Raw genomic sequence first — 21,345 nt, forward strand, 5'->3', positions numbered from 1 at the left:
AGCATAAAATCTCGCAGAATTTGACGGTATTTGGAAGCTTTGGTTGGCTTATTATCGTTTTGATTAGCCGTAGCCAGTTCACCTCAAGACTCTCTGAAGAGGGAGTGTTCAATTCAATGAGTTCATATTTGCTATTAATTCATTGATTTTTAAAAGAGTATAGAGCTGCATCAGGGCTTCTACCTCTTTTTGTTGCTCCTTGATGGGTACTAAGGTTAGCCTATAGCTAATGTTAGCTACCAAACATCAACAGGAAGCAACGGGCTAGCTAAGTTCAAATGTCTTGCACTTTGAGCTCTCCAGGTACAGCTATTTATTCTTTAATTAATTAACTAACGTTGATTATAACTATTTTGGATGGCAGTCGATCATTTAGACCAACACGTTTGTAATATAGGCCTTAAGTGGATTTGTATAACAGCATTATTGTGGTTAGTAAGTTTGCTAATAAGTTAGCAAAGATTTATGTTTGCGGCTGGTAACCTAATGTTACTCCTAGTCGGTTAACTGAACCAGTAACACCGAGTGTCTAATTGTCTTTACGTTTGCTGTAGTTCATACAAATATGGCGCGACAGTAACTAAATATATCACTTACAACACGGTAATGTTAGCCTGAGCGAATTAGCTGACACAGCAGCTGTCATCCAAGGTGTGACAAGGTTAGTAACCAGCTCAGTAGCATAAATTATGTTTTTGGCTAGCTCTCTGATAATTAATTTCTTTTTACTTCATTTTGGTGATTGTTCTGAGCATTTCATGTTAGTTTCATTGACTTTCACTGACTAACTGGACACTATCTACAGATGTACACATTGGGAGCTTCAGTATCTATTAGTGTCACTCGTTACGTGAGGTCAGAAAGTGGTGTAAGGAATAGATTGATGAGGCACACTGTTTCCATTATCTAGCCCAGTTTATTACCCGACTATAAACCTGATTAAAGTGGAAAGTACATCTTATAAAGGGTAATCGTGAGGGCAAGCTTGCTGGGACTAAATATCACTGTGTTTGATCATATTCAGGCTTCACAAGATATGTATATGGATTTTGAACCAATGATTACAGGCTTGCAGAGACTAAATATCACTGTGTTGGATCATATTCAGGCTTCACAAGATATGTATGTGGATTTTGAACCAATCATCAGAAGTGTTTATTGAAACAGAAGGAAAGAGAACACACTACCCCAGCTTTTATGACACAATTTAAGATTTTATTTATACATAATTAAATTGATTGGTCTATGGGCTATCTTGGTATTTGTTAAATTAACATATATCCCATCTCTAAATGGCAACATTAAGGAACCCGCTCTTCTCTATAAAAACCCTGTTTTCATTAAACTGTTATAGTTCCTCATAATCATGACTTGTATTTTCTCAGGCATGAACTGCACCTTAGAGAAGGTCTTGGCAGATGCCAAATCATTAGTGGAAAGGCTTCGTAACCATGACAACGCCGCTGAGATGTTAATAGAACAGACAACATCCCTCAACAAGCGAGTGGATGCGATGAAACAGGTAAGATGTCACATGAGGATTGGTGTTAAGTAGATGTGAATGTTAATTTTATAGATGCCTTCATACAAAATGATTAAATGCTAACAATGGATAGAGTGAAACCTATTGGATAAAATTAGAATTAGACAGTGAGGTTAATCACTTTTAAGAAGCTTTTTTTTCTTTTTTATATATATTTTTATTTCAAAAACCAGCAATAATAAAACTATTCAAAAATGTTTTTAACAATGAGCCAGGTCCAGCACTGTTTTCCAATTATGATATTTCTTAACGTTTTACACTGAAACCTTTCAGTAGTTAATTGGGAGTTGATTTGGTTGTTTCTTGTTTACAGTACCAGGAGGAGATCGATGGACTGAACCAGGTTGCACGACATCGGCCTCGTTCCAGTCTGGTGCTTGGAATCCAGCAGGAAAACCGTCAGATCAGAGAGCTCCAGCAAGAAAACAAAGGTCGCTGTGTGGAATTTTGTGTTCATGTGGCTGAATATTTTCCATGGAAATTCAAAGCTTTGATTTCCAATGGGCTGCGAATGTTGGTATCTATACAAAGTTTAGCCTGATATAAACTCACATGTTCTTCACTTAAACATCACAGTTAATTTGTCATGTTTTTGTTGGATGATTGGGCTGCTTTGTAGTCCAGAGTCACGGTGGTCCCTACTGTGTTTTTGTAAAATATGAGAGGTGTGGTTGCTAATCACAGCAAGGGGACAAGAAGCTTTTTTGAGTGTTGCTTCCTACACAAACCAAATCTCTGTTTATTCTTCCTGCAGAGCTACGAACATCGCTGGAGGAACACCAGTCTGCGTTAGAGCTCATCATGACCAAATACAGGGAGCAGGTGTTCAGGCTCCTCATGGCCAGCAAGAGGGACGACCCCGCCATCGTGACCCAGCTGAAGGAGCAGCACACCACGGTTAGTAAGGACCAGCTGATGCTGATAATTTTGGATACCTCAGTTATTCAATTTTTATCAGTTGATTGTGAACTGTACAAAATCTTTTCCGCTACATGTACTCTCAATTCAGAAGCACACCTGATCTTTTATTGATGTATTTATTTTTACCTTTTTTCTTTTATAGGAAATGCAGGCACACATAGACAAAATAAATGAGATGGCCTCTGTGATGAGGAAGGCGATAGAGGTGGACGAGGGGCGGATATGTGAAGACGAGGAGAGGATTAAACAGCTAGAGGTAAAAACAAATGTTCCAACAATTCCAAATACACAAGATCCTAGTCATCTAAATAAAACTCTGATGACCTTTGTCTGTGCACAGCGGTGCAAAATCAAAACTTCCAAATCCAAAACAGCCACAGGCTTTTGCATAATGTAATAATTCAAATCAAACTCTCTGGAGAAGGAAATGTGTTTTCATCTGGTCCACTGATTTCTGCCGATGTTTCAAAGTCAAGGAAATAGTTGTGTTTTCAACATGCAAAATACTTGGACGCATAATATGCATGCTTGTCGTGGCCTGACTTGTAATACTGCAGCTTGCACTTCAGATAACATTTGGAGTATTCAGTCATCCTTTGAAAGGACGTATGACCTATGTTTTGTGATGCTGGTAAAGGTTTGTTACATCCATGATGTGTAAACACAACATGTAAACAGACCAATATTAAGCTTCTTCACTAATTTGAGATACATTTAAAAAAAATGCTGATTCTTAGATGTTACTTAAATTGTTAAATTAGTCATTATTTTTGGCTGATCTGGGGCAGTGGAACAAGCTGTCAAAACACATATACATATATCACCTGGACAGAGCTCTGGAGAGCCGAACCATTCCGTATAAAGTTTGTCATCCAATCAGTCTATGACATCCCCTCAAACCCAGCCAACCTGCATAACGGCAATGGCAAACACTACAGTGTGTGTTCAGTTCAGTTGCTGCCAGAGGGCGTGACCCAAACAGTCCATCATCATTATCAGATCTGAAGAGAAGGCACAACATCAGAGTACTGGACTGGCAGCTCCAAGTTGACCTAGGAAGGCAGTTCAAGTTTCCAGAAAACATTGCAACCACTTTGTTCTGCCCAGATATGGTGTTAACATCGGAGTCTACAGAGCAGGAACTAACTGTCCTTTGGGAAGGCCAGATTGAAGAACCCAACGAGCGCAAAAGGGCCAAATACGCAGATGTTGTTACAAAGTGCTGAAGCAGTGGCTGGAGAGCCGGGGCTTTGCGTGCCATTCATTACAGCAAACTCTCTAACTCTTTGGAGTAAAGGGACTTCAGTGCAGAAGAGCCACAAAAACATTCTGGAGGCTGCTGAAAAGGCCTCGTGGTGGCTGTGCATCCAGAGGGGGGGGTCCATGGATTAGCGCGTCACTTGGACACAAATTGGGTGATGTCTGATGATTAAACTCCCAAAACACCCTATGTCAGCAGACATTGAGCACTTTGAGTACCTGGTCCAATATTCACTCTCCCCCTCTAGCTCTTGTCTTGTCCATAAACCTCTGAGGGACATGTCGGGCTCTTGAGCTGCTCAGTGCTCCACTATGTTCACCAGCTAGTTGCTAACTCTGTCTGTCTGCTGTGTGGTGGTCAGCCAGTAGTGCACAGTGGGTTTATCAGAGCCAGATATTAATTAGTGATGCTTTAAAGGATGTATGTGCACATCATATTTACTGTATGTGGGAAAACAAAATGCACATTCAGCCATTTCATCTATCATCCGCTGTTAGTAGATGATACAGCTGCAACTTGAAAATAGTTAAGTGAAACTATTGGACCCAGAGTGATTAGAGAGACAACGAAACACACAATTTTACATCCAAATCTGTGCCAAGCTTGTGGTATATTTAGTAATGCAACTGATTTGGATCCGCCAATGTGCAACACTAGGTGTGATAGATTTTGCAGTAGTGGTGGTGGTATTGTTTCATCTAAATTCATGGCTGTATATTTCTGTGTGTGCCTTTTTAGCTGGAGAACAGTGGACTTCGAGAGCTGCTGGGAATCAGTCGCGAGGCATTCCTCGTTCTTAAGAGAGAAGATGCATCAGAGAGCACGTCCCTGTCGCCGTTGCTGACCAGTGCTGACGTCAGCTTACGAAAAAGTTAGAGCCCAGGTCACTGCCCGACCCCTTCCCCCCTCAACTGCTGCCACTACTGTGTACAGTATGTATAGTCTGTTGCCACATACCACTTCACCTTTCACCCTAAAGACTCTTCCAGTGGTCCCCCACCTCCTCCAGGTGCTTTTACAGCATGATGCTACAGAGTTGCATCCCCGTCTGGTGATTCAGACACAAGCAGTGTGTACCCATCTTTCTTATGTTTTTTTTCTTTTTTTGGTGGTACTTCTGTTATGTTGTGTATTTGCCAGCATGCATGAACCTGTGGTGCCTGCAAGGTTTTAAAGAGTGAATGAGTAAAAGAAGGGCTTGAGTTAATAAATCTGCAAACACAGAATTGTCTCTTCTGAGTTTATATGGATGTAATTTTGCTTTCAAATGTCTGACACAACACAGATTCCCATGTCTCTGGTTTTCTTTGGGTGGCTTGTGCAAGTTCAGAACTTCTCACTTTCACCGCTCATGTTATTGTTACATATTGTCGACCGCATTTTAAAAGCAGGAATAGAAACAGTATCCAACACACAGGATATGCTGCAACATCCAACTACCCCTTCTGGTGAAGAGTCGTGTTCAAAATCATTCCTCCCACATGATGCTGTTTATTTTAATATCTGAATATGAACATTTCTGTAAATGCAACAAATCCAGTCCAGCAGCCTTTTCACTGCTCAAATAATTGTGTGTTCATAAAATAATGACATTGTTGTGATTTGTTATGGGCTGAGAGAGTTAAGAAAGAGCTCCCACCCTGCCACTATTTCCAGGATCCACAAATGTCATTTTAAAGCCTATGTTGGGGTTTACACTGGAATTTGTTATATGTGTGATGTCATTACAAAAGACAAAAACAAATACTAATACTAAAAATAATGAATACTAAAAACAAAGATCTAAAAAATGCAAGAGGCTTCTTGAAAATGTCTAATTTTCTCAATCATACTCTGTCGTTGCTGGTCAGTGAATCATATTGAACACTTACGATCTTGGAAGGTTTGGTTTGGAGAGGGAAGGGGAAGGGGAAGGGGAAGCTATCGCGGGACTGGCGGCGAGATTCTCGCGGAAGCATCGTACTCCCGTCAGAGCAACAGCGGGAGAGAAGCAGCCCTGACAGTCCTTTCAGTTCAGTCAAGCATGTCGCTTTTGCGTTTGCAGGGATTTCTGCCCAAACGAAGGAGACTGCGAGGTTACCAATGATTTTAGTGACCGGCAGACTGAAGGGTGATGTTGTCAAATAAACGAAGCAGAGGAAAAATGTCTCGTTGGATTTGGTCTCCGCTGCTGCCGCTTCTGCTGCTTCTTCCCTCGATGAGAGAAGTTCAAGCCCAAGTGGAAAGTGAGTTGCTAGAGCTAGCGATTTTATACGCTTTCGCTCTTCAAAGTTAACTTTATTAGACCTTTTCAGACTTTTAAACGCACGAACGCGGGGGTTTACAGGCTAAATGTGTAGGAAATAAAGGTTAAAGGTCGCTTTTGAATTCCTAGATACTGTTCAATGTATGTAAATCACTGAAGAGCCACTCATTTGTTGTTGTGTAGCCGCAGCTGGCTTAATATTTTATTCTGCTTCAAATGTTTACCTAACTCTATACATGTCAAACCTCCATACCTACACTATAGTGAAGTGGGGTTATCATTTACACGTTTTAACAGCATATATACTGCAAGGAGATTTCTGGCGGTCATCACAATGTTTACCCTTTAATATTCATAAATGGATATTAATATGATATATTTTAAGTTCATATTTAGTTTCATAAGATATGCTTCAGTATAACGAGGGAAGAATTGAATAAAAATGTGAGTTATCAGGTCAAATAGAAAAAAGTTCATTCTAATGTTTGAGTCATGTGAAGGAAAACAAATGGTGGGTGTTGTAAGAAAATGTGATTGTGAAAGAAAGCAGAGTTCCCTCTAAATGAAGATCAATAAAGATAAATAAAGACTAGATAACTGAATACCAACAGCCAGGTGTCATGACATGATGAAACAGGTTGGTTTTTATGCTCCACCATCTCTGCAGTGGTTTCGCAATAAATAGCAGCTTTAAGGCACAAGTAACCAATGATCTATGTCAATGTTAGATTATGTAGAATTTAGGGCTGAACAATTACTCAAAATGTTATTGAAACTGCATTTTACAATATGGTTAAGTGCAACACACCATAAATGAAACATTGTGGTGTTACAGAGATGCCTCCAAACCATATTCTCCAGATATGAGTGAACATGCTTGTTTTGTTTTTTTTTGGTGAAAGTGAAATGCAGAAATTACCATAGCCAGTATAATCGTGTTCTCATACCACAATATTTGTCAAAATAATGGCAATATGATTTTTATTTCATTTATTTTTTTGCATATCGTACAGCTCCAGTAGAATTTCATCGCAATTATTCAGTGTTTCCGCTTCTAATTTTCTTATTGCCAGGGTGGAAAAACCTCTGAAATAGCATCATGGGACTCTAAGCTCTAAAACTGGAACAAAAGAAATTCTTTTAGTGATAGAAACAACCATTCAAGAGGGAAACTCACACTCGGACATCTGGGATTGCTACGCAGTTAAACGCATAAGTAATATTTGTCTGCCTTTCTGTAGTCGTGGTCACAAAGGAGCACCCATCTTACCACCATTGGATGACACTGACACTGGTTGATATATATTTAATGTTTGCCCTTTGGTTTTTCCAATTGTTCACGTGTCAGAAAAATGAAGGCAGCAGGTCACTCCTTAGCTGGAGTCTGACCCGCAGACAAAGTGTGTGGATAAGGCAGCACATGTTGCCAGCAGCAAATCTAGTGCATTAGCTGTAATACTTGACCTTCTTGCTCTTTGTACAGGAAACAAAAATACAATAAGACCATACATACAATCCAAGCAGTACAGCACTTATTATAACGTTACTGAATAATATGTTTAATAGTCTTCAAACAGATACTAAAATACAGTGGAAATTGGGAAATTCTTGTGCTACAGTAGCTGGGTAGAAAATAAAAAATATGTTGTCACAGTTGGTTATTGGCAATTGCAAATTTAAAAATGGCTTCTAAATATTTCAAAAAGGTCATAGATCATGTTGCGTAAGTTCTGTGCTGCTCACTTTACTGATGAAGACAACAAACAGTGAAATAAAGGAGTGGTTGGTGAGAGATAAACAGGAAAGTTCAGTCTCACAGTGATAAAACCTCAGCTGAAGAATACGACATTGATAGGGTTGAGGACCAAATGATGTGTATGCTGCATTATAGTTTGGGGATAATATTTCCCAGTTTGATGTTAAAGTTGCAACAATCTGAAACATTTGCCTCCGTGAAATGTAAAGTATCTTGCTGACAGACAGAATGACGCAGTTGATTTGATTTGATTATCATTGTAAAGCTGTTTCCAGTAGAGCTGCATGAGCTCGTCAGATCTGAAGTGGTCATGGTATTACACAGTAGATCATCAATAGAAGTACAGACGTAAGCAGATGATCAGAGGAGCATATGCTTTACTATTACTATTGCTATAACAGTCCATAGGTCCTCATGTAAAAGCTGAAGATGGTGTTGACTTGTTATTTGACTGAATATTACAATTGTATTATAAGCTTCAATATAATATAATATATTATAATATACAGGGGCCGGTTTCACAAAGACGACTTTGACTGACTGTTTGACTGTGTGACAAACAGTCAGACTTCAGATAGATGTCTGAATTCATCCTTTGCACAAAGCAGTTTAGTTCTTGACTGTCTTAAGCCAGGCGGTCTTACAATGAATTCTGGGTAAATTTAAGACTTTTTAAAAAAAAAAAATAAGACAAACTAAAAAAGGCAGACTGAGGAACCACATGCAACCACTCAGCTCTGTTTGTCCCAGCAGAAGAGTTCAACAGTTACAAGGACGTTACAAGGCCTAACACCACAGACCAGTCTGAAATATCTGGCCCCTGGTTTTAAAGTGCTTTATATTTTTTTAACTAATGAGAGGGAATCTTAAATGAATGGCTCACATGTTGCAGAGAGGCCAGAAATGATTATTATTATATACAAAGTTTGGGCTTTTATGCAGCGTTGGCACCAGCAGGCTTCAGTATTTCAGATCAGAGATTCAACAGTCAACACAGTGAGTACTCGCTCTTCTTCATTCAGCCTTTTTATGTAAGATCTGTCTTTGATGAGCTGCTGACCTGGTTGGAGGTTGCCTACTTGGCTTAGGACCAGCTGTCAAAGCCGCTGTTTGTAATGCTGCTGAATGCACTGCACATGTCGCCTTGTGTCTGTCACGTTCAGCTGCAACCCATTAAAATACGAAAACAAACTTAATCTCTTTAATTTGATATTACTTGCATCTGCAGGCTGAGTGGTGGTTGGATAGTGCTCATGTGACAGAAAAATAATAATCTTTGACAATTTGACTCGACCATTTACCTTCCTGCTCCGTTGTTAAGTGTGCAGCTCTCAGAGAATAGCTCTGCTTTATGTCCAGACTCATCTTAAGTTTTTAATTCTATATGTTTGTATTGTGATATTGGAGTCAATAAACTACTGATCTCAAAGATTTTCCAGCAGTGAATAGTTGTAACCTCAACTCAACTCAAACTCAACTGTTTACAGTGGCTTCTCCATTGTTGAGACAGGGCAGCAGTAATGTGTGCAAACAACAATAAAATAGTTTAAAATACCATGTCTTGGTGCATAAACATATGACATTAAACAGTGTAAACAGCCCAGGTTAAATGAGGACAGTGTAGCAGAGTGGATTATATGCCACACACTATAATCAATCAACTGCAGTAATGTGATTTATAGAAATAAATCAGACTTTCAACTCTCTGTCACAGACCGGGTGATTTTCCTGCCGGGAACTTTCCAGAACGTGAGCGTCTCCCAGAATGAGACAGTGCAGGCCGTGGTGTCCAGGATCGCCCCGGAGGTCGCTTTCGTCACTCTGCAGTTTCACACGCAGCACCGCAATGCCACCCTCTCCTATACCAAGGTGAGAAAGTGTTGTCTCAGTCGTTTCACAGCTTTAAACTGGACAGATGTGTTTTTCACGATCTGGAGAGACTCTGGACAGGAAGCACAGACGGACAGTCACTATTGTACTAAGAGAAATATATAAGCTCATTATTGAGTAGCTGCAGTTTCTGAATACAGGCTGTGTGCATTTCTCTGTGGACTGAGGCTTTGATACTTTCACAGTATTAATATAGAACCTAGACCTGCTTTATAATCAAACAACACATGGACATCTACCTTTATACTATATGGGACCTTTAATATGAGCATAATGAGTAAAAAAATATGAATTAATATATTTGGTATAATCAGTATAACTTTTCACATTTAGTCTGGTCATTTTCATTGGATTAAATAGGCCACTTAATGAAATGAGACACTGTGGTGCACTGGTCACAATTCCTTTTTTTTAAGATAAAGGACTGAGTGTGTCACCCCAGATTTCTGTGAGTTGCTGGGGGTAAATATTTGTTTGTCTGGGGGGGTGTTGGGTTGCCGTGGTAAACTGAAAGTCTACAGAGAAACTTAGGTTAAACTGTGATGATGAGACTGGTGATATCAGTGGCTGAGATGGCAACTTTTCTTCATGTTTGTTTACCTTCTGACCTGTTCTTCGTGGTTTAGAGATTGCACTGAGCATGACATTACATAAGTGAGTGGAACCTGTGAGGGTAGATGAAGAGATAAAGATGAAAGCTCAGGGATGCTAAGTTTAAGCTAAGAGTTTAAGATGTATAATTTTCTGTTAATTGGGAAAATCAAATGTCAGATGTTTTTAGACTTAAGTTGAGTAACTATTTGTGGCTTGGCCTCGTAAAACAGTAAAAATGCTAACTAAACTGTGAAATTGAAAGTATGCTTCAGTTTATCACCACGGAGTTAGTTCCACCTCTGATTATGAATGAGGCTTTGTGAGCAAGGTCGTCTGACCCACGGAGCGAAGGGGCAGTCAGCTGATGTACAGTCCCCTGGTCATGAGTGGCAGACAGGGTGGCCCAGAGGGAAAACCTCCTGGCCTCGGTCCCAGAAGTCTCGGGGGACAGCTCGGTGTGGGTCCAAGCGGCACAGGCAGGCATGGAGCCTAGATTTAGTTTAGCTCTGTTTTTGCTTGTGATGGAAACAGCGGAAAACAAGAGATAAGAAAACAAATCCATGTGATTGAAGACTTTTCTCCTTGGAAAAAAAAGGGGACAAAAAGAGGCTGTGACGCAAATGTCAGATTCTGACATGGAGCAGGTCACTGGCAGCAAAACATCCAAATCTAAAAAGGAAATTCACAGTGAAAGTGAGAAATGTTTTCTAGTTCAATAGGGTGGGGATAAATATTGCAAAAGTTTCAGTTTCCCTTACACTGTTATCTGTCTTCAATTTCCTTTTTCTTTTTATTACACTCACTCAAAGTGGTTGACCACAAGATCCTATTTTGTTTGTTGTTATTTATTTCATCATGTTATTGCAGCCTATGCCGATTTCAAGTAAATACTCAGAGAAACCAAATCCTGCAAGGTTGGGTGGTTGGTCCAGGTGGGCGGGGCTTGGAGCATTGCTGAGAGTAGTGACTGCTTTGTTGTGACATCACAGTGTCACAGAAGTCCTGACGGCTGGTTTTAAGTGTCAGTTTCTGAATACAGGCTGTGTGCATTTCTCTGTGGACTGAGGCTTTGATACTTTCACAGTATTAATATAGAACCTAGACCTGCTTTATAATCAAACAACACATGGACATCTACCTTTACACTATATAGGACCTTTTAAAGAAAAATCCATCAGATAAACTACATTGTCTTTAAAATCAATTGTATGTTGAACCACTGTTGTGCCTGTTTCCTGTTGGTGACTAATGAGCAGTCATACTAAGCTGTAATCCCTTTACACACTTGTGATTATAATAGTTTGAGGCGGATCTACCTCTGTGACATATTATGTGAATTCAGTGGAAACCACATTGAATAGTGTGTCGATACCCACTTCAGCACTCTTCAACAAGATTAGTGTTGTACAATGGAGTTATTGTATGAGCAGAAGGATTGGAGTCACTGAGCGCGGGGCTTCGATGCTGCTAGAAATGTACGCTGAGCATGATGTCTTACTGTCTTTTGTCTGTCACAACATCACCGTTCTCACTGTGATACCACATCTAAGTTTAGTGTAGCAGTTGCACAGTACACATATTTTAGCAGTCACTCTATGGTTTGAGATCATATCCAGGAAATTGCCCTCTGTCTTTCAAATCTCCCCTGTGACTGAGATGTGACGATGGAGAAATGATATCATGCAAAGCCAGAAAACCCAGCATGTTTAACCAACTCTTTATCTTTTGCACACAGGTTTTGATGTGTCGGATTAGGTCCTCATGTTAACAAAATATTTCCCCCGTCCTTTTACTTTCAATGTTATTTTTGACACAACAATGGAACTTGTAATGCAGCTTTTTTATTTTTTTTTTACTTTTTTGTGGTGTAGAAAATTCAATAAACAAATTCGGGAAATACACAGCAAGTAAACAAACACGAGATACAATCAAAAATTTTTTAAAAAACATGGAAAAATCTGCCTGTAATGTCAACCCTCAGTCTTCAGTAGGATCTTTTGACCTCGTATTGATACACTTTCTCTAATCCATATTACAAGAATTTTTAACATTTTTTTCACCTGCATCATTTTTTCCTCTGGTAACACACATGCTTTTTTTTTTTTTGTCAGCTAATGTTATCTGAGCGTTAACCAGCTCAGGATGTGGTGGTCTGTGTGACACACTTCAGCGTTTGACTAATTCTTCTGGTTGAACTAACCATTCATTATGTTTGACTCTGAATTTTATGCAACATCTTTTTCATACTAAGAAACTTTTATTTTGGAATTCTCCATTGTCAGTTTAATACCAACATATAACAGTTAACATTTAAAAGAAAAGGCTGGTGTTATTCTATATTGTTCTTATTGTTAACCAATTTCAAAGAAAAAAAAAAAGAAAAGACCAAAATCAACAACGTGTTGGTCCGTCCCAAACCACTGGTTCCTACTGAAGATCTAAGTCTTAAAGCACAAACCATGTTAACATCCATATGATGTTTTAATATAATACAAGACATACGATGAGAGAAATAATCAGTCAACTCCATGACTGAATGTTTCCACCTTGACCTGCGGTGAATCTTGAGGAATCAAGAATAGATGAGCTTCAAACCCAGTTTTTCATTTTTTTTTCACTTTTTATGTGGTAAAACCATGTTAAACAAAATATCAATCATTTTTACTTTGTTTAAACAAACTCTTTAAACTGAAATGTTCCTGAAACGGGGGTAAATAGAGCACATTTTAAGGTTTACTCACTACTGAGTGTTTACAGCAGCAGCATGGTGTGTGTGTGGGACTTAGTCAAAATAAACTACAGCATCTGTGTGTTCATGACAGTTTGTAGACAACAGTGGAGCGCTGAAGCACAGAGGAATAAGACGCATCAGACAGGATCAATTCATTGTTAGTTTTGGTTTTGTTGACAATAAGAAAAATATAGAATATCATCAGACTCATCCTTTAAAGTGGAGCAGTGCTGCACTGCGCAGACGCTCTCCTGCCTGTAGACTCTTGTGCTTTCTGCATATTATTTGTGCGTCTGCTGACAGACTGATGCGTCTGTGTGCTTCAGTTGCCGGGCCTGGGTCTCTCTCTGACAGCAGTGGACTCGGGCCTCCTGTCAGCCCTCGAGCCGGGCCAGACGTCCCTCTCACTGTTCCTGTCTTCTCCTGATGGTGACACCGTGGCGGGCACCGGGGTCATCCTCTCCTTCTCCAGCACTGGTAAGTCTTTAACGCTCCTCTGTGTGTTTATGTTGGGCCATTAAAAAAACTTCTCTCCCGGCGAGTCTTGTGTGAGAAGTCAGAAACGAGGAAGTTGCGCGCCGTTCATACAGGAGCTGATATTTTTGACACGGAACACTGAAGTAACTCAGTAGATTGTGATTTTGACTTGAGGAAACTCAGACAGTAAGTGAGCACAAGCACTGATTGTGCGTGGTTGCTCATATGCCTTGTTTGTGTGTTTAAACAGCCTTACTACTATTCACCCTGACGTGGCAGGGTGCCGCTTATCCTCAAGGGTGTTTTTACTGTCCTCTCTTTCCTAACGACATTTCTAATGATGAATATGTCTGTTTTCTCCGTTTTAGACCCAGTCCCTGGAGCTTGTAACACAGAGTTCACCTTGGACATTGACCCTAATGTCTACATTCACTACAACCTCTATGAGACCACGATCCGCTTTGCACCAGCAAACTTAGGTTATGAGAGGTAACGCACGAGAACGACTGGCATTATCTGCTCCACTTCCTGTTCAACCTCTGTACGCGGCAACAACTCTGTGCACATCTCGCGTCTTTCAGCAGCTGTTGTCAAACTGCCACACTGTTTATGATCTCATGTCACACACACACACACACACACACAGCCCCCGCCCCCCACACCCCCTCCACTGCCGCTTCATTTTTCTGAAGAATGTGCGTGCCACAAAGCTTTCAGAGGACAGATAGTCAGAGGACTTTTCTGCGGGGTCACTAGCTGCGAGTCTGAAGCTGCACAGACTCTAAACTCTAAGGTTTTGTTTGTTTGCGTTTGCTTTTGAGGAAGAGAAGTTTTCTGCATGGCTGCTTGTAGCTTTCAGTTCTTCATCACAGTTGTTGTTGTCGTTGTGATTTTGGTGCAGAAAACGTTTTGAGACAGTTTCTTTGTAGCCATGTGGAGATAGAGCTCATTTAGCACTGGGTGAGTTATCAGCTGTTAGACAGTGCGGCACTTTTTTGTGTTTTTTTTGTTTGTTTTTTTTGTCTTTTTTTGGAAACTCTAAACACTGTGCGTACGATGTCTTTGAAGATTCTCAGTCATCCGTGACATGGTTATCTTAGAGGGTCTGAATCAAGGGCACCTGGACGTGGCTGTAGATGCTTGAAGACGCTTCGCCTCTCATTCTGCAGGCCTCTTCAGGTCTGACCATCCGGCCTGGAGGTATTTGAAATACCTCCAGGGTGAGAAGTGACAACATCTTCAAGTATCTACAACCAAGTCCAGCTATGATTTTTGGAACACAGCTTTGCTGAGTGGCAGATTTAGTTTTCAGCTCATTACCAACAGTCGTTTGGACAAATACTGGTGTGTTTGTCTGCTGTTCAGTTGTTATGTGTGGAAATCTTCTTGTTTGACGTGTCCGACTGGTTGAATTTATTAACATCGGATGAGGAGTCCACTTGACGACCACACCTACATTACATTTAAATATCCAACCTGAGCTGTGTTACTTTTGCAGATTAATTATAACTGATATTATTCACAGTCGTGTCTACACTGAAGATACACGTGTGTAGCGCATACTAAATGAGATTTTTGATTTTGTTTGTGGACATTTTGGCTGTATCCTGATCCCACACGACATTCTAATACTAATAGAACAATAGACTACTTGTCATATAGAGTTTTTGCAGCTAATATACAAGAAGTCAACATATTTCTCTTTTTTGTACAAACAAGGAACTGACAAAATACATATTATAAGATCATATATAAGACCTGGGACCAGACAGCAAAATAGTGACCTTTCACTTGAATGAAGATTTTGTCCCACAATGCAATGCGAAAAGGAACAGAAAGGACTTAAAACACACTTTGGATGGGGGAGATCTATGAATACCAACAGCAAAGCATTAATTCTGTGGTGCGTTTCCCTCCAACTGTCGTGTTTGTGTCGGTTTGACATTTGTTGGCAAGTGTGTTGCCACATTTCCTGTTTGTACAAAACAGTGAGATAGATTAATATTTTGCACCCTAACCACCTGAAGAAGATTAATGCAGTGTGAAGTCTCAGTCAGTGATTCAAAATCCAACACTCAGGACTGAGTCAGCCGCCATGTGTAAGGGTGTTTACATCAGTGTCGTGTGACACTCGCAAAGCAAGTTCAACTTCTGCAGCTGCAGTAGATGCCTGTGTGAAGCCGTTGTACTGAACACACTTCATTCATGCGCTCTAAGAGTTTCAACAGTCGGGGCGTCGTGTGGCGTAGTGGTCTAAGCAGGCGCCCCGTGTGTAGAGGCTACAGTCCTCGCTGCAGTCGGCCCCGGTTCGAGTCCCGCATCAGACGGCCTTTGCTGCATGTCATTCCCCCTCTCTCTGCCTCTCTACTGTCCTGTCCATTAAAGGCATAAAAAGCCCAAAAAAATATACTTAAAAAAATAAAAGCGTGTCAACAGTCACACGCTCCAGTACAGGGCGGCTGCTTACACAATGCTCTGGTAAACCACCAGGTTACAAAGAAGGATCTTACATAAGAACTAAGAGATGTTAGGTTTCAGTTTTAGTGTCATCACACCTCTCTTGCACTCACCCACTCCCTCGCTCTCTGTCTCCCTGCCTCTCTTTTATTTGTCGGTTTAATGACCTTCACACATATATATCAGATTGTTTTTCTGAAAGTTTACCGAAGCCAGGCGGCCTCTGTCCTGCGATCAGCTCAGTTTAAAAATATTCTCTGTTCAAGACTTCGCCGACGGAGGGAAAGTCACTTTGATTTGTCTCGACTGTCTCTGCTCTCCGTCAGAGGTGAAACTCCTCCAGTCTGCGACAGATCCACAGGGACCAACACGCGCTGGCGGCTGCAGTACGACGTCTACCAGTACTTCCTGCCCGAGAACGACCTATCGGAGCGCAGCCTGTTCGGTGGCATCCAGGCCGTGGCCGACATCCAGGGCATGATGGAGAACGGCAAACGAGTAGGCACCACAAACGCGATCGTTCAAAGCCGCGTGTTTACAGTTCAGTACAAACGCCACGAGGCAGCTGACACGCAGCCCGCTGACCTTTCGTCACCCCCCCCCCCCCCTCCCCGCAGGTCATGACGCTTGTCGTCATCAGACATGACCATGGCAGTGTTCAACTCCATCCCTGGCCAGGGCGTCATCTACTCGGTCATCGTCAGAGACCCGCTGTTGAACACCTCGGCCTCCTACGTCCCCGTCCACACCTACGCCTGCAGCTTCACCTCCACTCTGGACGGCTGCCAAACCCTGGGTGATCTACATCCTCCTTTATCTTATCTCATATATGTCGGATTTATTCTCTGCATGCAAACTGCCGTGTGAAAAACTTGCAATGAAGTCATTTTATTATTAATGGAAAAAAAATGCTAAATAAAAGAATCTTGTGAAATTGCAAACTTCATCTTCGATCTCGGCGCTTTTGAATCATGGGATCTTCAGTTTAAAATAATACAAACAACATGAGAAAACTGAGCTGCAAACCTGACCGATGAGGTAAATTATATCTCTAGCGTGTTCCAGAGGAAAGGTGACATCAGGTTTGAACTTTGGCTTCAAAACAGTTAATGCAGTTAATGATTTATATATTTTTTTTAATTTCCAGGAAAGTTATCTACAAAATTCTTCTTCACCATCGCTGGTTTGGCAGGTCTGTTCGTCTGCTTCTTTGGGCATCGATTCTTCAAATGTGGTGAGTAGTTTGACATTTCATTTATCATCATGTATATTTTAATATTACTAATACTAATATTCCAGGGGACCTCTTCATGTGTGCAGAATATGTTTCGTCTTTTTTTTTTTTTTTTGTCCTGAACCAGAGAGAATTGAAACCTTTGTGGTTTTAGCTCCAGTTTGTTTGTTGTCTAGTTACTTCTTCTTCCTCTGTGTAGTTTCTGGTTCCGTCATGTTCACGAACAAACATGACTCACAAAACATTTAGTTTTTGATTTTATTTATATGTTAATTATTTATATGAGATCCACACACTCAAAATCAAGACCTTCATTCTTAAGTCTGAGAAAACAAGTTTGACCCAACTGTTAAACTTGGCTTTCTTCCAGTCGCAGTTAGCGTCAGGGTAGGTAGAATAGATTAGTGGGGTCAGAGGTCATGTCTGTAAGTCTTGACTCAAACAGAAGCAAAGTTCTGACACCGTGCAACAAACCGGTTTGGTTTCCTTTACTTCGTTCTGTTTTTTTTTGTTTGCTTTTTTTTTTTTTTAAATCAAAACTCGTCTTATCAGGCTCCAGCAGAGGCTTTCCTCCTCTCATGTGGTCTCCCTCGCATGTGATGAAGAAATGTATTTGTTCCAAACTCAATCCCATGACTGTGATGTGCCACCGCTGTCAGTGGTCGTGATAAATCTGAAAATGCCGGAGTTAGAGGAGATGATACAGCTCGTCTCCCTCTGAGGGGAAAAACTCTTTCATCTGGTTCCAGCGGCTGAATTCTCAGGAGCATTGGTGATGTTGGGCCGGCACGTTTGTGCTGACTGAATGACTGTAACGTCCTCTCTGTACCTGTGTTTTCCCTGTCTCCTCTCTCCGTCACAGAGTTGTTCTGCATGGGATTCAGCTTCGCAGCGTTTTTCTTCTTTGTGCTGATCGCAAGGACGACTGAGCTCAGCTACGACAGTGAGTCTTCTCCACTTTGATCTTTTGTGATCTGTTCACATGATGAAAGACATTCAACATTTCTGAGCTCTCAGTAACACACTGCTACGTTTCATCCTGAATGAAAGTCCTCTTGACTGTTTCCGTCCCTCCGCAGTTTGTCTGACCGTGTCGGCAGTGATCGGCGTGGTGGGCGGGGTCATCCTGGTCATGAGCTGGTGGCGTTTTGGGTCAGTCATGGCCTGCGTCGTCGTGGTCGGCCTGATGCTCGGCTTTCTCATCGCCTCCACTGTCCTCTTTACTCCTATCGGTATGAAAAGTGCAGTGTGCTCCCCCCACACACACCCAGAAGCCAGCACTGTGTTTGCTTGTTTGTTTGTTTGTTTGTTTGTTTGTTTGTTTGTTTGTTTGTTTGTTTGTTTGTTGTTTTTTGACACTGTTGTGTTGTGGTCTCTCTCCAGGTGACATTGATGTGTTCAGGCGTTCAGATGTGGTTTTCTGGGTGACGTTCTGCAGCATCATGATCATTGTTCCCCTCTTCTTCGTGCGTTGGCCCAGAGAGGTAACAACAGTAAAACGAACCACAGCATGTGTAGGATTTATAACTGCCCCTATTTGGCGCCATCTAGTGGCAGAATCAAGAATGACACAGTGATAAATCCGTTTGAAACATGGTACTAACAAATTTAAATTTAAAAACAATTTAATATAATAAATTTAACTAATTTGGCCTAATTTATTCAACTAATTTGAATAATTTAGTTAGTGAATTAATTTACTCAATTCATTTGAGTGTGATTAAAGGAAAAGTTCAATATTTTGGGAGACAGATGTACAGCACATGTTTCAATTTTTAAAATTAATACCACTCTGATATCTGTATGATAAACTAGATCTGATTACCTTAGCTTAGCTTATTTCATCTCAGCATAAAGACTGGAAACAGCTAGCCAGCCTCTGTCTAACGTAACAAAATCAGCCGACTGGTGCTTCTAAAGTTCACTAATTAACACGTTTCTATCTCCTTCGTTAAAACGAACGCAAACAGAAAATGAAAATCATTAGGTCACAGTTTTATGTGGAGTTTGTCCTGTTACCAGATTTTAACTTTATTTGCTCTGAGAGCTGTGTTCTCTGTTGCAGGAACGTGAACTAGTATATTTCTCAAAATGTTGAACTGATCCTTTAACAAGATACACATCACAGCAGCGCTTTGTCCTCAGTGTTCATACGACTAGTTTCTATTAGCGATGACAGACATGAATAAAAAACAAATTTTGTCTTATTTTGAAATATTAAATGATATATATTTCTGTAAATTGTCCATATGCTGCAGCAGTTTGTTGTGTTTCAGCAGTGACTATTTACTGTCAACTAAATTCTAAAGTCCAGATGTTTTCTGTTTCAGGGCAACATCACCACATGTGGCGTGGTCGGTGCTTACGCTGTGATTCTGGCCGTCAACGCCTACGTTTACACCAGCCTCTCCTACATCACACTGAACATCCTCAAACGCTTCCTCAACAACAACTACAGCGCAGTGTTCACTGACGTGCCGTTCCAGACCATCGGTGAGTTCACAACTGAAGTCACAGCTGAGATATAAAACTCCGTAAGGCCAAACAAACATCTGTCCTCTCTCTCTCTCTCTCTCTCTCCCTTCAACCAGACTACGTCCTGATCACAGTGTGGGTGGTGCTCGGCGTCTGCGGCATCGTCCTGCAGCTCTACCGTGAGCGCTCGCGGCCGTTCTTCCCACCCAGCCCGTACCTCATGTGGCTGCAGGAACGCGAGCGCCGCACAACCAACGTCCTGGACCCGAGCCACCACTTCCCCTCGCTGCCCAACCGCCTCCTGGCCAGAGCGCGGCAGCTCACCAAGCGCATGGAGCCGGCAGGAGAACACACGCCTCTGCTCCTGTGAACCCCCGACGCCCTCGTCGCCTCTGTCTAAAGGCGGGTTACACAAACGGTGGGGGTCTGAGCCGAGACAAGAAACACCCCCGTGATGATGTTGTTCCTGTCGACTGACGCAGGGATCTGACTCCAGTTTTATTAAACACTTAAATAATATTTTAACTGGTCGGGAAGAACTAAAGAACTGTCCTTCAGTGTTGTCGTCACCGTTGTCGCTTCTGTCGGTTCTGCTCATTTCCTGTTTGCACTAAAGTCACAACCTACTAATGATTCACGCAGCGAGGCATTGTATCTCTGCAGAGTTGGATTAATGCTACCAACGTGGTTTTTTAAGGGTCCAAACAACGTATTTGATATTTACAGGACACCACATCCAGTCACGGTTTTGTAGTTTGGTTTTAAACTAAACACTTTAATAAAAACACACAGTGTACCTTGAGTTAAAACTAAAATTTAAAGGATAATGTGTTTCAGACTAAACTCTGAATGTGCCATTTATCTGGTAATAGATGAGGATCAGTAAGTGATCATAATGAGGTCATGCAGGTCACAAACAAAGAAAAACTGACAGTAAATAAATACAGCAATGCTCTTTTTACTTTTTAGTTTTTAGTGTTTTTCCTTCTCTGTCAGAACAGATGTTTTAACTCCTGCTTACTCGTGTTCTTGACTGGACTGCACTGACAGTCCGCTCAGGCTTCTTGTACTTTGCACACTGGATTTTAATATATTTAATTTTTTCTTTGTGATCTTTGTATCTCTCACCTGTGTGCCATGACGTTTCTCAGGTTCTCACACTCAGCTTTTAAACCATGACGCACTGAGACAATGTATCGAAGCTTCAGCCTGGTCTGTCAGTGTTTTATTCAGTTGAACTTTTATGGTCTTGTGACTTTTTAGGAACAAAACAAAACATCCAAAACAATATGCAGACATGTGTTTTGAAAAGTGATGTCAATTATCATTTGTAATTTAACATGTTTTGATATTTAATAAATGGGTACAGGTAAAAACCTCTCTTCTTTCTTTACTTTATTCTGAACAGTGGACATACATCTCCTGCTCATCCTCACAAACTTTCCACATCTATTCCACTGTGTGTGTGTGTGTGTGTGTGTGTGTGTGTGTGTGTGTAATTGACCCCTTTTGTAGTCACTTAATCCATTGTTAATATAAAAATAGTGACTATAGCAGCTTTAAAGCTATTTCTGTTTGTTTTTTCCCTAAAAAAAAATCTACTTCAGTTTTAAACATGTTGACCTCTAATGCATATAAATCCCTGCTTTTTGCAGTGGAGGTTGCATCCAGGATCTGAGTCTGTATGACTAATTAAATTAAATTAAATTGGCTCAGGGCCTCAGTAAACTAATCAGAGTTAATAACAGCTGCCTCCAGTCA

At 41.0% G+C, this 21,345-nt stretch overlaps 2 protein-coding genes across 3 annotated transcripts; both read left to right on the forward strand.

Annotated features, from left to right (window-relative positions):
• Positions 1-34: 34 nt before the first annotated feature.
• fgfr1op2 (FGFR1 oncogene partner 2) lies at positions 35-4,944 on the forward strand. Of its 2 annotated transcripts, none has more exons than XM_022749529.1 (6): positions 35-303; positions 1,386-1,522; positions 1,857-1,974; positions 2,298-2,440; positions 2,607-2,720; positions 4,464-4,944. In XM_022749529.1, the coding sequence occupies exons 1-6, from the start codon at positions 279-281 to the stop codon at positions 4,599-4,601; spliced, it is 675 nt and encodes a 224-aa protein (XP_022605250.1). In that variant the 5' UTR covers positions 35-278; the 3' UTR covers positions 4,602-4,944. The 2 variants fall into 2 exon arrangements, with proteins under 2 accessions (XP_022605250.1, XP_022605251.1); XM_022749530.1 differs by lacking the exon at positions 35-303 and adding an exon at positions 349-661.
• A 730-nt stretch (positions 4,945-5,674) lies between these two features.
• tm7sf3 (transmembrane 7 superfamily member 3) lies at positions 5,675-20,948 on the forward strand. Its single transcript, XM_022749532.1, has 12 exons — positions 5,675-5,950; positions 9,441-9,595; positions 13,268-13,418; positions 13,787-13,907; positions 16,202-16,381; positions 16,502-16,671; positions 17,023-17,109; positions 17,972-18,052; positions 18,189-18,341; positions 18,493-18,593; positions 19,440-19,602; positions 19,701-20,948. Exons 1-12 carry the CDS (start codon positions 5,839-5,841, stop codon positions 19,952-19,954), a joined length of 1,728 nt encoding a protein of 575 aa, XP_022605253.1. The 5' UTR covers positions 5,675-5,838; the 3' UTR covers positions 19,955-20,948.
• The last annotated feature ends 397 nt before the right edge of the window (positions 20,949-21,345 follow it).

Source organism: Seriola dumerili, unplaced genomic scaffold (assembly GCF_002260705.1).
Source record: "Seriola dumerili isolate Sdu_G_001 unplaced genomic scaffold, Sdu_1.0 BDQW01000138.1, whole genome shotgun sequence".
In the NCBI taxonomy this organism is placed as follows: Eukaryota; Metazoa; Chordata; class Actinopteri; order Carangiformes; family Carangidae; genus Seriola; species Seriola dumerili.

What these genes read in the sequence shown, in the direction of transcription:
- tm7sf3 (XM_022749532.1), top strand. Translation starts at nt 5,839, where the DNA reads ATGTTGTCAAATAAACGAAGCAGAGGAAAAATGTCTCGTTGGATTTGG. An exon ending in CCTCTCCTTCTCCAGCACTG is followed by an intron (nt 13,419 to 13,786) that starts GTAAGTCTTTAA and finishes TCTCCGTTTTAG; the next exon opens with ACCCAGTCCCTGGAGCTTGT. An exon ending in GCAAACTTAGGTTATGAGAG is followed by an intron (nt 13,908 to 16,201) that starts GTAACGCACGAG and finishes GCTCTCCGTCAG; the next exon opens with AGGTGAAACTCCTCCAGTCT.
- fgfr1op2 (XM_022749529.1), top strand. Translation starts at nt 279, where the DNA reads ATGTCTTGCACTTTGAGCTCTCCAG. An exon ending in GCTCCAGCAAGAAAACAAAG is followed by an intron (nt 1,975 to 2,297) that starts GTCGCTGTGTGG and finishes TTCTTCCTGCAG; the next exon opens with AGCTACGAACATCGCTGGAG. An exon ending in TGAAGGAGCAGCACACCACG is followed by an intron (nt 2,441 to 2,606) that starts GTTAGTAAGGAC and finishes TTTCTTTTATAG; the next exon opens with GAAATGCAGGCACACATAGA.